The sequence below is a fragment of the Xenopus laevis genome, chromosome 4L (genome assembly GCF_017654675.1).
Source record: "Xenopus laevis strain J_2021 chromosome 4L, Xenopus_laevis_v10.1, whole genome shotgun sequence".
Classification (NCBI taxonomy): domain Eukaryota; kingdom Metazoa; phylum Chordata; class Amphibia; order Anura; family Pipidae; genus Xenopus; species Xenopus laevis.
The window spans coordinates 1,844,347-1,860,177 of record NC_054377.1 but is presented as its reverse complement, the minus strand read 5'-3'; the positions used below and the strand labels follow the sequence as shown (position 1 = coordinate 1,860,177).

At 44.9% G+C, this 15,831-nt stretch overlaps 1 protein-coding gene across 1 annotated transcript in view; it reads left to right on the top strand.

Moving 5' to 3' along the window:
- The window catches only part of pde3b.L (phosphodiesterase 3B L homeolog), a 59,229-nt gene that overhangs the window by 29,434 nt on the left and 13,964 nt on the right, over positions 1-15,831 (top strand). The window contains exons 2-11 of the mRNA XM_041589682.1: positions 6,511-6,561; positions 6,643-6,891; positions 7,496-7,635; positions 7,906-8,012; positions 8,939-9,134; positions 9,763-9,854; positions 10,029-10,135; positions 10,226-10,360; positions 13,952-14,063; positions 14,232-14,330. Coding sequence (XP_041445616.1) covers positions 6,511-6,561; positions 6,643-6,891; positions 7,496-7,635; positions 7,906-8,012; positions 8,939-9,134; positions 9,763-9,854; positions 10,029-10,135; positions 10,226-10,360; positions 13,952-14,063; positions 14,232-14,330 — 1,288 coding nt within the window. The remainder of the gene's footprint in view (positions 1-6,510; positions 6,562-6,642; positions 6,892-7,495; positions 7,636-7,905; positions 8,013-8,938; positions 9,135-9,762; positions 9,855-10,028; positions 10,136-10,225; positions 10,361-13,951; positions 14,064-14,231; positions 14,331-15,831) is intronic.

The window sequence follows — 15,831 nt, the reverse complement described above, 5'->3', positions numbered from 1 at the left end:
ACTGTCAGTCTGAGCCTGGCTTTGCCCCTGCACCACATGGCACAGGTGAGAAGGTTTCCCATCGTTGCCGTGTCTGTATGGGGGTTGCCATGGAGCCGCTATCATTGTTTGCTTAATTCTATGTCGGGTATCCATGGCGATGCTTATTTACTCAGCTAATGCCAGACTGTGTCAGTGCAAACCGGCCTTTCTATTGGCTCCAGAAATGGCCTAAGACTTTAATGGGGATAAATTATGGCGACTTCTGACAGGGCCACAGATTTGTTTTATAGTCACTTAGCAAACTTAGGGGACTGTTCCTGCTGAATTGTGCTTAGTACAGGGAATACCTATGTACCATAGTTTTATGGGATCTCTCTGTACAGACTATGAGCAAACTTAGGGGACTGTTCCTGCTGAATTGTGCTTAGTACAGGGAATACCTATGTACCATAGTTTTATGGGATCTCTCTGTACAGACTATGAGCAAACTTAGGGACTGTTCCTGCTGAATTGTGCTTAGTACAGGGAATACCTATGCTGCCATAGTTTTATGGGATCTCTCTGTACAGACTATGAGCAAACTTAGGGGACTGTTCCTGCTGAATTGTGCTTAGTACAGGGAATACCTATGCTGCCATAGTTTTATGGGATCTCTCTGTACAGACTATGAACAAACTTAGGGGACTGTTCCTGCTGAATTGTTCTTAGTACAGGGAATATCTATGCTGCCATAGTTTTATGGGATCTCTCTGTACAGACTATGAGCAAACTTAGGGGACTGTTCCTGCTGAATTGTGCTTAGTACAGGGAATACCTATGCTGCCATAGTTTTATGGGATCTCTCTGTACAGACTATGAGCAAACTTAGGGGGCTGTTCCTGCTGTAATGTTTGGAGTGGGAACCCCATACAGGCGTAATAATGAGCCTTTGCTTGACTCCAGATATTTATACAATTATTTTCCACCCTTGGAGTTGGTACAGTCCATTAGAGGCAGTGGGACAAGTTGGGACAGAGAAGAAATTCCTCAAAAGCAGTGGAATCACAAGCAGTTTTCACACAACTTTCTCACGCCGGCACCCGACTGTTATAAGTTAATAAATACTCGTGATCCAATATGGAGAAAACCAGGGAGGGTGGGGCTAATCTCTAAAATCTGTTTTTACCAGGAATGCACAGAATCCACTATTTTGGATGGCCGTACCCCCGAATCCTTCGCGAAAGATTCCGCCGAATACCGAACCAAATCCTAATTTGCATATGCAAATTAGATGTGGGAATGGGAAAACATTTTTTACTTCCTTGTTTGGTGACAAAAAGTCACGCTATTTCCCTCCCCGCCCCTAATTTGCATATGCAAATTAGGATTCAGATTCAGTTCGGCTGGACAGAAGGATTCTTGGATAAGTTCATTGTTCATTCCTGTATCAGAACAGCCTGCAAAGACCTGGCCTATGGAGTGTAGGACAGCTAATTGCTTTGCAGCACCTACTTCCAGGGCTGCTTTAATAAATGGGCAGAGCGGGGGGACATTGGAAGGGCTCAATAGAGGAGCTGAGGGGGGGACCAGGACAAGTTGGAACCCTCCAGTCCCCTCCTTATAAAAGGAGCAGCCCGTGCCCCCGGCTTCTGCAGCCTCATGTGGGAACCCGGCACCTGCGGCTCCTCTTTAGTTGCTCCGTAAAAATTAGCCATTAATCAGCAGGGAAAACAAAGGCTATTTGGGTTTAACAGATCTACTCTCACAGATAAGAAAAAGTACAGCTCAAGACCCAGTCTACATTCTGGTTGTCAGGGGCACCCTCCCTAGCAACCAAGCAACACTTTTTTTTTTAAGTTTTGTTTTTATGCTTTATAAACCGCTTGACTGAGCACAATAAGAGCTTGTGAATTGAATGGGGATCACTGTGACCCCCCACAACTTTGTGTCTCCTTCATTATAAATATCTGATAATGTGAGCTCTTTAGGCGACACGTTTTGCTTTGGCAGGTGAATAAGAATTGTGGGGGCTGCCATGCTGGTGGCACTCTGCTATGAAATTGAAACCCTAAAGTAAATGCAAATAAAACGTGGCCCCTTCTCTGCGCAATGCCATGTGCTGCTTCTTATGGGTTTGGTTTACATCACCATCTAGTGGCCATTTCACTGTACTGACTCGCTCTTCTGCACCGGCTGTTCTGTCTCTCTAACTGGCCGTTCTGAGTTGGCACTTGCCTCTGGTGCTGCATAGGAGACAGGGCTGGCCACTAGGCAGTGGCACTACAGAGGGAATTGTGGGATTGATTCTATTATGCAGTGGTTATTAGATATTAGGCTCTGGGGGACAGGGGTTCATTGTGCTTGAAACCCCTTATAAAGCTGTTTGCTATAGGGTATCAATTTGACTCCCTGAGAGCGACTGCACCCTCAGAATGTGTGCCCCAACTGTTATTTATTGTGTGTGTGTTGGAGCTGCCAAATAGCTTCCCTGCACAGTCGTCTTATGGCCACTAGATGGTGCTGATTGGATACAATCCACCAACATCTCATTGGGGGCTGCTCCCAAACACTTGTAAAAGTTCAAGCCCTAAAAAAGGGTTACAGATGTCTGTGCCCCCCCCCCGCACAAACCATCACTTTGGTATATACTGTAATATATGGGGAAACTCTGCTCCTATGTAGGGTGTATTTCCCCTTTAATTAATGTTGGATCATCTGTGAACACTCCCAATAAGTCCTGTTGTTTATCTCTGAGCCCATAAAGACTGGACCCTGGGGGCCGGAGAGGGTCAAAACTCATATACTATTCTTTGTATATTTGTATTTATACATATGGGAGGAGGAGGTGCCATATTGATTCCCTTAGACAGTACAGTATGAGGGTATAGCTTATTGTGTGCCCAGAACATTCCTTCTCTGTATATTTGTATTTATACATATGGGAGGAGGAGGTGCCATATTGATTCCCTTAGACAGTACAGTATGAGGGTATAGCTTATTGTGTGCCCAGAACATTCCTTCTCTGTATATTTGTATTTATACATATGGGAGGAGGAGGTGCCATATTGATTCCCTTAGACAGTACAGTATGAGGGTATAGCTTATTGTGTGCCCAGAACATTCCTTCTCTGTATATTTGTATTTATACATATGGGAGGAGGAGGTGCCATATTGATTCCCTTAGACAGTACAGTATGAGGGTATAGCTTATTGTGTGCCCAGAACATTCCTTCTCTGTATATTTGTATTTATACATATGGGAGGAGGAGGTGCCATATTGATTCCCTTAGACAGTACAGTATGAGGGTATAGCTTATTGTGTGCCCAGAACATTCCTTCTCTGTATATTTGTATTTATACATATGGGAGGAGGAGGTGCCATATTGATTCCCTTAGACAGTACAGTATGAGGGTATAGCTTATTGTGTGCCCAGAACATTCCTTCTCTGTATATTTGTATTTATACATATGGGAGGAAGAGCTGCCATATTGATTCCCATAGAAATACAGTACAGTAATATTTCTGTAACTATTCTCAGCACCCCTGTTTCTCAGATGGGGAGACTTGGGGGAAGGGGGACTCTGGCTTTTTAATTTGCTGAAAATCCTGAGGTTTACAAGAATGTGGCCGGGGCATGTAAATGTCTTTAATCCCGTCCGGAGACCCCTCCCAGCACACGGCGGAACGCACCCATTTGCATTGTCTTTGCGTCATCACAGCACTTAAAAGATTAAATTGCCTTCATTTCATTTACCCGACCCCTCATCAATCTCATGCCGCTCAGACAAACTGCTTTCACTACCTGCAAATATAAATATTCTGTGCAGCAGGGGAATGATACGTGTCCCTAAACCCCCATAAATATATGTATAGTTGGGGGTCGGAGCCCACTGGGGTCTTTAACAAAGAAAACATATCTGTGCTTTATATCAGCCTGCAGCCTTGTGCCTTTATATGGTCACAGAACAACCCCTCAGTGACTTCTAATATCCTTATCATTTACAGTAGGGGGTACATTATCCCTTATAATACATGAGTGATACTCAGAGTTCCCTGTATAACTCAGCCTGCAGCCTTGTGTCTTTATATGGTCACAGAACAACCCCTCAGTGACTTCTAATATCCTTATCATTTACAGTAGGGGGTACATTATCCCTTATAATACATGAGTGATACTCAGAGTTCCCTGTATAACTCAGCCTGCAGCCTTGTGTCTTTATATGGTCACAGAACAACCCCTCAGTGACTTCTAATATCCTTATCATTTACAGTAGGGGGTACATTATCCCTTATAATACATGAGTGATACTCACAGTTCCCTGTATAACTCAGCCTGCAGCCTTGTGCCTTTATATGGTCACAGAACAACCCCTCAGTGACTTCTAATATCCTTATCATTTACAGTAGGGGGTACATTATCCCTTATAATACATGAGTGATACTCAGAGTTCCCTGTATAACTCAGCCTGCAGCCTTGTGCCTTTATATGGTCACAGAACAACCCCTCAGTGACTTCTAATATCCTTATCATTTACAGTAGGGGGTACATTATCCCTTATAATACATGAGTGATACTCAGAGTTCCCTGTATAACTCAGCCTGCAGCCTTGTGCCTTTATATGGTCACAGAACAACCCCTCAGTGACTTCTAATATCCTTATCATTTACAGTAGGGGGGTACATTATCCCTTATAATACATGAGTGATACTCAGAGTTCCCTGTATAACTCAGCCTGCAGCCTTGTGCCTTTATATGGTCACAGAACAACCCCTCAGTGACTTCTAATATCCTTATCATTTATAGTAGGGGGTGCGCTAACTTTAGTGGCAGCAGAAGGAATGTGGGTGAGAGTCACGTATCTTATGTCCATTTATTCTGATGTTCTATTGGACAGGAAGGATATTAACCCTAGAGAGGCAGCTCTTCTGACCCGTTATATCTGCAGCATGCCCGGTGTTAATTTAAAGGGGAACTGTCTCTTTCCATGGCTGTAACTGATTGGCTGGAGCAGTGAGTGCTGAAAATTTGGCCGGGGAGCTGCTGCGGCTGTTCCTTCCTGCTACAAGTCTAACACTGAGCTGAACTCGATTGACGTCATTGAGAGAGATAAGATCTGTCTGTGGTTCAGCCGCACTCCTGTTCCTGTTTGCCAGGGACCCCGTGTAACCCCAGGCCTCCTCTCTGCGGGGGGAACCAGCAGTGCATTAGCGTGTTCTTCATCTCACCCTGAGCATCGTGCCCTCTCCTATATCAGTATTCATTGGCTTCTTCCCTGATTCCTGCCTTTGCTACTCTCTCTCTCTCTCTGCACTGCTGGTTCTTACTCTTGAATCACAAGTTTAAAGATCAATAAAGTCCCCCATGTTTCTCCTGTACCAAGTGTTCCCTGTTCTAGTTCAATTTAGCCTTCCTGTTATTTGTATGGGGGATCCCCACAGAGTAGCAGTTGGGAATAGGAAGTGCAGTCAGACCAATTGCAATTTTTCGTAGAGCATGTCAGACCCAGTTGCACTACTGGTTGGGCTGTGTGTGTATATATATATATATATATATATATAATACACAGAAGCCATGAATATCCTGTAAATTATATCCTTATAAACGGTGAGTGCTGATGTCATCAGTTATAAACGGTGAGTTCTGATGTCATTTCAGTCACATGACTCACTGAAAGTTGTGTATTATAATAATACCTTTGGCCTCGTGTTTTTATATGGTCATGAAACTCCTTGGTAACTTATAATATCCTTATATTTTACAAGAGGGGGTACTTTATTCACTATATATATATATATATATATATATATATATATATATATATATATATATATATATATATATATATATATATATATATATATATATATATATATATATATATATAATACACAAAAGCCATGAATATCCTGTAAATTATATCCTTATAAACGGTGAGTTCTGATGTCATCAGTTATAAACGGTGACTTCTGATGTAATTTCAGTCACTAGACTCATTGAAATGTGTGTATTATAATAAATAAAGTACCCCCAGTTGTAAAATATGAGGATATTAGAAGTTACCTCGGAGTTCCATGACCTGTATAAACACACTCGGCCTTCGGCCTCGTACTTTTATATGGTCATGAAACTCCTCGGTAACTTATAATATCCTTATATTTTACAAAAGAGGGTACTTTATTCACTATATATATATATATATTGTTACAGTTTCAGCTGTGCCTAAGACTCCATTGTTTTAGTCTTTCTGGCTTCTCCCTTGTATATTCCCTCCCGTGGCTCTCCTGTTGTGTTATAACCCTTTATTAGACACCAGCAGGGGGCGTGACCTAGTAACCCCAGCTATATGGGCATAGCCAGCTAAGTTGGGGTGTAAGTGCAGTGCCAATAGGTGGAGCACAACACACTAGGTTACCCGCCTCTCGCAGCTGAGCTCCACCCACAGGCCCCGCCTCCAGCACTTAGAGAGGACACCTCGGGACTGGAATGTTTTGCTGGAACTGCTCCCCTTTATTTCTCTGTTCATTGGTGTCCGTTTGTCTCGTTTCAGATGATTCTGTGGGACTGGGATCTGAAGCAGTGGTACAAACCCCAATACCAGGTACCGACCCGCCTCCTCCTGCAAGTCTGACCTGTGTATCTGTTACTTTAAATTAACCCTGTCTGTGCCGTCTTGTTCCAGAACGCTGGAGGTGGCAACGGAGTTGATCTGTCAGTCCTCAACGAGGCGCGAAACATGGTCACCGACCTACTGGCCGATCCCTCCCTCTCACCCCAAGTGATCTCCTCCCTCCGCAGCATCAGCAGCTCAATGGGAACCTTCTCAGGCTCATGTAGACCAAAAATCAACCCCTTCACCCCCTTCCCTGGCTTCTACCCCTGTACTGAAATGGAGGATCCTATGGATAAAGTAGAGCGTAAACCTCACAAGGTAACAACACCTGTACAAAGCACAGTCCAGCAGGAACAGCCTGTACAGATACAGTAAAACTATAGGTATTCCCCTGTACTAAACTTAATTCAGCAGGAACAGCCCCTACATTTGCTCATAGTCTGTACAGAGAGATCCCATAAAACTATGGCAGCATTGGTATTCCCTGTACTAAGCACAATTCAGCGGGAACAGTCCCCTAAGTTTGCTCATAGTCTGTACAGAGAGATCCCATAAAACTATGGCACATAGGTATTCCCTGTACTAAGCACAATTCAGCAGGGACAGCCCCTAAGTTTGCTCATAGTCTGTACAGAGAGATCCCATAAAACTATGGCAGCATAGGTATTCCCTGTACTAAGCACAATTCAGCAGGAACAGTCCCTAAGTTTGCTCATAGTCTGTACAGAGAGATCCCATAAAACTATGACAGCATAGGTATTCCCTGTACTAAGCACAATTCAGCAGGAACAGCCCCTAAGTTTGCTCATAGTCTGTACAGAGAGAGATGTAACATAACTGTGCCCAGGTAGGTGACATATGAGCAGGTTTGTGTGCGACTGTATCAGGGGTCACTGTGTATTTATTTGTCTGTTTTCGGCAGGGGATGAACAGTCGCAGCAGTCTGCCAACCCCCCAGCTCCGTCGCAGCTCAGGGGCATCAATTCTGCCTCCCATGGAGCCGCCTCCTCGGTGGGAACGAAGCAATGGCAAGAGGCCCCACCAGGAATACATGGGTGCCAGGTAATTGCTGCGTTTATTAAATTGATAATTATTACACAGTTTAAACCTGCAGCCTCCTAAGGATGACGGGAGTTGGTTGGTGGAGCAGGGAGTTGCAGGCTAAAGGGAAGGATCTGACCAAACTGATTGTACAGTTGTGCAGTACCAGTTTGTACCAGCAGATGTCACTGATGCTGCAAACTCTTTTCAATAGAACCACAAAGTGACCAAAATCATTTCTATTCTGTACAGTTTTTTAATGTCATTTTACAATTTCCCCCTCCAAAACAGCCAAGGATCATATCCAAACGGACCCTACAGTTCCAACCTCCTCACGATACCAAAGCAACGGTCCTCGTCTGTAACGCTGACCCACCACATTGGCCCCAGGAGAGCTGGTAATAACATGAATTTCATACAAACTGCACTGGGCAGGGGGAATGAGTGATTTATTGGTGGGGAGGAAAGGAGATCTCACCATCAGCATAGGAAGGGGTTCTTTACTGTAAGGACAGTCAGGTTATGGGATTCCCTACCAAGAGAGGAGGAATGAGTGATTCATTGGTGGGGAGGAAAGGAGATCTCACCATCAGCATAGGAAGGTGTTCTTTACTGTAAGGACAGTCAGGTTATGGGATTCCCTACCAAGAGAGAGGGAATGAGTGATTCATTGGTGGGGAGGAAAGGAGATCTCACCATCAGCATAGGAAGGGGTTCTTTACTGTAAGGACAGTCAGGTTATGGGATTCCTTACCAAGAGAGGGGAATGAGTGATTCATTGGTGGGGAGGAAAGGAGATCTCACCATCAGTATAGGAAGGGGTTCTTTACTGTAAGGACAGTCAGGTTATGGGATTCCCTACCAAGAGAGGGGAATGAGTGATTCATTGGTGGGGAGGAAAGGAGATCTCACCATCAGCATAGGAAGGGGTTCTTTACTGTAAGGACAGTCAGGTTATGGGATTCCCTACCAAGAGAGGGGGGATGAGTGATTCATTGGTGGGGAGGAAAGGAGATTTCACCATCAGCATAGGAAGGGGTTCCTTAATGTAAGGGCAGTCAGGTTATGGGATTCCCTAACATGAGATATTAAATTAAAATGGTCAGTGCTGTCAGGAGAGTCGTAGTTCCACAGTAGCTGGGAGTATAGCAGTTAATAGTGGGAATGCACAGGGGGAATGAGTGATTCATTGGTGGGGAGGAAAGGAGATCTTACCATCAGAATAGGAAGGGGTTCTTTACTGCAGAAGAGAATGATTTCTAAGTGCTACATTGTATGTTGTTTAGAGATTGAGTCGGTTGCTGCTCTGTTGCCCTTTCTCCAGGTGCCTCGCCGTCCCTCAGTCCAGTGAATTCCCCCAGTCTTGGTTCTGGGTTCAGTCGGGCCCCCGTTGAATTCCCCGACACGGCTGATTTCCTCACCAAGCCCAGCGTGACTCTCCATAAAACCGCAGGACTCGCGTCCACTTCTCAGGATTTCCAGCCGCAGGTCCGGTCGCCCGGCAGCCATATTTGTACCAGGTAACCCGGCAACGTCCAGGGGTTCTGCCCTCGGCCCAAGCAGTGACCCATTTGTTTAGCACCAGGGTATTGGGTATTATGCCTTCCTGGCTACTGATTGGCCAATATCCTCCCCTGGGTATTGCTGTACCATTTACTTTAAAGGGTTTGTTTACCTTTAAATGAACTCTTAGTGTGCTGCAGAGAGGGATATTCTGAGACCGTTTGCAATTGGTTTTCATTTTTTATCATTTGTGTTTTTTGGTTTATTTGGCTTTTTATTCAGCAGCTCTCCAGTTTGTAATTTCAGCCATCTGGTTGCTAGGGTCCAAATTACCTTGGCAACCACGCACTGATTTGAATAAGCAGAACAGCAGAGGCCTCAATAGAAAGCGGAGTAATAAAAAAAGCAACAGTAACAATACATTTGTAGCCTGACAGAGCATTTATTTTTTAGATGGGGTCGGCGACCCCCTTTTGAAAGCTGGCAAGAGTCTGAAGAAAAAGGCAAATCATTAATAAACTATAAAATATATATAATGAAGACCAATTGAAAAGTTGCTTTGAATTAGCAATACTAAAAGTTAACTTTGAAATGAACCACCCCTTTAACTCCGTATGTCCTGAACTCCCCTTTGTCTCCCGCCAGTTGTGGGCGTCCGACTCTGAAGGCTGTTTCCAATGCAGAAGTGACAGACAGCAGTTGCCAGTCGGGCACAGAGCAGCAGTCTATACAGCAGGGTAAGTACCGTGAGTGCCCAATTGGCCAGTCCCAATGGATTCACTGGGCAGCGTCTGTCTCTGGTTCTGTCCCAAGAAACAATCTAGGAGGAGTCTGTCAATTCGATCAGATAAACTTTGTTACACAGACGGGCACTGCCACTGTATCTCTCATGCCACTGTCTCCCCCCGCAGCTGAAAGTGGAACCGGCCAGAAGGAAGCGGGGCATTTAAAGGAGAAGGCGCAGGAGAGCCGACTGCAGAAAGACTCCAGGAATGAGCCAGGGGGCCGGGAATCCCAGGTATCATTAATGTTATTGGCCTGAACTTGGGGTACAGGGAGTGGGGTACAACCCCCCCAGTGTAACATTGTGGCCCCTTGTGACCCTCAGATGAAAGAAGAGTCCCCCCTGCAGGAGCTGATCCAAGAACAGGACTCGCTGTTGGGCAGATTAGACAATTGGAACTTTCCCATATTTGATCTGGTGGAGCGGACGGGAGGGAAGTCGGGGAGGATCCTCAGTCAGGTACCCCCCAAACCCCCTCTTTATTATGGGGCCCATGTCACTCGCATGTCTCTCATTATGGTGCAGAAGCCAAACTAACATCTCAGCATTTCACTGCAAACCTATTGTGATATCAAACACTGGATATTTCCATGGATACGTAGCCACGCCCCTGATCCACCCTGGTAATGCCCATTATAGCTGTCCAAGCCCTGCCCACTCTGGTGCTTCATCTTTAAGTTACCTTTTAGTATGTTATAAAATGGCTAATTCTAAGCACCTTTTCAATTAGTCTTTATTTTTTATACTTTTTGAATTATTTACCTTCTTCTTCTGACTCTGTCCAGCTTTCGAATGGGGGTCACTGACCCCATCTAAAAAAACAAATGCTCCGTAAGGGTACAAATGTATTGTTATTGCTGCTTTTTATTCTGTTCAGGCCTCTCCTATTCATAATCCAGTCTCTTGTTCAAATCAACGGATGGTTGCTAGGGTAATTTGTTCCCTAGCAACCAAATGGCTGACATTGCAAACCGGAGAGCTGCTGAATAAAAAGCTAAATAACTCAAAAACTACAAATAATAAAAAATGAAAACCAATTGCAATTTGTCTCAGAATATCCCGCTCTACATCATACTAACTGTTAATTTAAAGGGGAACAACCCCTTTAAGCTCCACCTCCTCTGTGCCCTGCAAATCCCTTTTTTACATCTGTTGGGGCCCCTCTGCCATGGGGCTCCTGGGTGTTCCGCATAGTGCCCACTCAGTGCCCCTGTCTCATGCCAGTTAGGGAGTGGGTAAGGTGCAGGGGAGGTTGCAGGTACACTCCACCCCCATCTGGATTACACCTACTTTTTTGCATGTTGCACCCAGCATTGCACATATTGGGGTGAATAAGGGAAATGGCACCGGGGGAACTTGTGCAGTATTAGAGGCATTGGAGCCTCCTCCTGTACTCTATAGACCAGTTGGTTGGGTAATGCTCCTGTACTCTATAGACCAGTTGGTTGGTAACGCTCCTGTACTCTATATACCAGTTGGTTGGGTAATGCTCCTGTACTCTATAGACCAGTTGGTTGGTAACGCTCCTGTACTCTATACACCAGTTGGTTGGGTAATGCTCCTGTACTCTATATACCAGTTGGTTGGTAACGCTCCTGTACTCTATATACCAGTTGATTGGAATCGCTCCTGTACTCTATATACCAGTTGGTTGGGTAATGCTCCTGTACTCTATATACCAGTTGGTTGGTAACGCTCCTGTACTCTATAGACCAGTTGGTTGGTAACGCTCCTATACTCTATATACCAGTTGGTTGGTAACGCTACTGTACTCTATATACCAGTTGGTTGGAAACGCTCCTGTACTCTATAGACCAGTTGATTGGTAACGCTCCTGTACTCTATATACCAGTTTGTTGGTAACGCTCCTGTATTCTATAGGCCAGTTGGTTGGTAACGCTCCTGTACTCTATATACCAGTTGGTTGGTAACGCTCCTGTACTCTATATACCAGTTGGTTGGTAACGCTCCTGTACTCTATATACCAGTTGGTTGGTAACGCTCCTGTACTCTATATACCAGTTGGTTGGTAATGCTCCTGTACTCTATATACCAGTTGGTTGGTAATGCTCCTGTACTCTATAGACCAGTTGGTTGGTTATGCTCAGAGCCCCCCTATTCCGCTGGTAGAGTTCTGGGGCTGCAGACAGAGCAACAGGTATTGATTGTCTCCGTATTCTCATCAGTGTGACAGCTTTTAGCATGAGTAACATTTTTTGGCTCGGCCGCATTCCAATAAAAAAGGGATTTATTAAATTCATATCTCTATAAAAGATGTCGTAATGCGGCCGGGAGCTGATTGCTGCGGGGCCCCTGCCAGAACGTCGCTCCCAAATTACCCAGTGACTAATCCGAGGTCCCTCCAGGATCCCTGCAAGAATAATGGGGCCCATCTGGCCGGTGCAGAAAATAAACGCAGCAGAAATAATGGCTCGTTAATTGGAAGGCGCTCGTTAAGATGAAGGTTCCTTTATATAGACGGATTCCCTGCTGCGGGTGCTGTGATTGGACACTCTTACTTCCGAGTGTGGGCCCCTGAAAGCATAGGGCCAATCTTCCTGTGACAAACGAGTTAATTAGACGCAGCGATGATCAGGCTCGTTATGACCGCACAGCATCCTGGGGATTTCCTGAGGATAATAAAAGCTGAACTTGCTTTCCTGTATAATGACAAAGAGGAACCATCTGTTACCCCTGTGAGACAATAGTATCTCCCAGTGTATCGCTTGTCTCCGCTCCGGAGCAATTCAGGAACTGTCTCTTCCGGAGTCTCAGTGGGACTGTCAGTCTATTATCCCTTTTACAGAGCAGCGTGTAAACTCTGAGCATCCTGCGAGTAGGGGCGATTATCCTTAATATATTGCTGGGACCAGGAAGTAGCACAAGAGCAGTGAGAGGGTTAAATGTATAATGATATTCAATTGGGAAGTTTCTCATAGCGCTACTCACAGGAAGTTCCCCGTAGTAGTACTCCCACCAGTATTTCCCAATAATACTGTTTACAGGAACCTTCCTATAGTACCACTCTCATTGCACAGCTCGGGAAGCTTCTCATAGTAGTGCTCATAAGAATTAGTACTATAGCACCGCTCACTGGAAGTTCCCCGTAGTACCCCATTATACTGCTGACAGGAAGCTCCTTGTAGTACTCCCACCAGTATTTCCCAATAATACTGCTTACAGGGACCTTCCTATAGTACCACTCTAACTGTACAGCTCCCGGGAAGCTTCTCATAGTAGTGCTCACATGAATTAGTACTGTAGTAGTGCTATAGCACCGCTCACTGGAAGTTCCCCGTAGTACCCCATTATACTGCTCACAGGAAGCTCCCTGTAGTACTCCCGTCAGTATTTCCCAATAATACTGCTTACAGGAACCTTCCTATAGTACCACTCTCATTGTACAGCTCACAGGAAGCTTCTCATAGTAGTGCTCACAAGAATTAGTACTGTAGTACTGCTCACTGGAAGTTCCCCGTAGTACCCCATTATACTGCTCACAGGAAGCTCCCTGTAGTACTCCCACCAGTATTTCCCAATAATACTGCTTATATGAACCTTCCTATAGTACCACTCTCATTGTACAGCTCACAGGAAGCTTCTCATAGTAGTGCTCACAAGAAGTAGTACTGCTCACTGGAAGTTCCCCGTAGTACCCCATTATACTGCTCACAGGAAGCTCCCTGTAGTACTCCCACCAGTATTTCCCAATAATACTGCTTATATGAACCTTCCTATAGTACCACTCTCATTGTACGGCTCACAGGAAGCTTCTCATAGTAGTGCTCACAAGAATTAGTACTGTAGTACTGCTCAAAGGAAGTTCCCAGTAGTACCCCATAATAACATTCACAATAAGTTCCCATAGTACCACTCCCAGGAACCTTCCCTTAGGACAATAAGACTTTTTTTTTTTTAATTTAAGAATTTTCAATTTAATGTAAAAATATTTCACATTGGGCCCCTGGGTTTTATCTTAATTTCTGAATCTGAATTTAAAATGTTTTCCCTTTCCTGACCTGGAATCTCTCTATATCTCTCTCTCTCTAGGTTTCCTACACTCTGTTTCAGGACACGGGTTTATTTGAGATTTTCAAAATCCCTCTACGAGAATTCCACAACTTCTTCAGAGCCTTAGAAAGCGGCTACCGGAATATTCCATGTGAGTAATCCCTCTCCCTTCCAACGGGGAGCGCCAAAATTTTCGCCCGGCACTTACACTTACATTTACTGTGTGAAACAGCCATGATAAAGCAGTTGTCTGAATTGAAGGATAAATATCAATAATAACCAACCAGGTGTTTAATGTGTTTAATGTCTCCTGTCTCAGACCATAACCGTATTCACGCCACTGATGTGCTCCACTCCGTGTGGTACCTGAGCACCCGGCCAATCCCAGGGTTCCAAGATATTAACAGCGACGAAACAGGTAACTCACACCTCTAGTTGGTGCGAATCTACTGTTACTATAGGCACCATCTCTCCCTACTATACCTGCTATCCCACAGTCACACTCCCTTCCCAGAGACTATTATCCACTGTTACTATAGACACATCTCTCCCTACTATACCTGCTATCCCACAGTCACACTCCCTTCCCAGAGACTATTATCCACTGTTACTATAGACACCATCTCTCCCTACTATACCTGCTATCCCACAGTCACACTCCCTTCCCAGAGACTATTATCCACTGTTACTATAGGCACCATCTCTCCCTACTATATCTGCTATCCCACAGTCACACTCCCTTCCCAGAGACTATTATCCACTGTTACTATAGGCACCATCTCTCCCTACTATACCTGCTATCCCACAGTCACACTCCCTTCCCAGAGACTATTATCCACTGTTACTATAGGCACCATCTCTCCCTACTATACCTGCTATCCCACAGTCACACTCCCTTCCCAGAGACTATTATCCCACTGTTACTATAGGCACCATCTCTCCCTACTATACCTGCTATCCCACAGTCACACTCCCTTCCCAGAGACTATTATCCACTGTTACTATAGACACCATCTCTCCCTACTATACCTGCTATCCCACAGTCACACTCCCTTCCCAGAGACTATTATCCACTGTTACTATAGACACCATCTCTCCCTACTATACCTGCTATCCCACAGTCACACTCCCTTCCAGAGACTATTATCCACTGTTACTATAGACACCATCTCTCCCTACTATACCTGCTATCCCACAGTCACACTCCCTTCCCAGAGACTATTATCCACTGTTACTATAGGCACCATCTCTCCCTACTATACCTGCTATCCCACAGTCACACTCCCTTCCCAGAGACTATTATCCACTGTTACTATAGACACATCTCTCCCTACTATACCTGCTATCCCACAGTCACACTCCCTTCCCAGAGACTATTATCCACTGTTACTATAGGCACCATCTCTCCCTACTATACCTGCTATCCCACAGTCACACTCCCTTCCAGAGACTATTATCCACTGTTACTATAGACACATCTCTCCCTACTATACCTGCTATCCCACAGTCACACTCCCTTCCCAGAGACTATTACCCCACTGTTACTATAGGCACCATCTCTCCCTACTATACCTGCTATCCCACAGTCACACTCCCTTCCCAGAGACTATTATCCCACTGTTACTATAGACACATCTCTCCCTACTATACCTGCTATCCCACAGTCACACTCCCTTCCCAGAGACTATTATCCACTGTTACTATAGACACCATCTCTCCCTACTATACCTGCTATCCCACAGTCACACTCCCTTCCCAGAGACTATTATCCACTGTTACTATAGGCACCATCTCTCCCTACTATACCTGCTATCCCACAGTCACACTCCCTTCCCAGAGACTATTATCCACTGTTACTATAGGCACCATCTCTCCCTACTATACCTGCTATCCCACAGTCACACTCCCTTCCCAGAGAC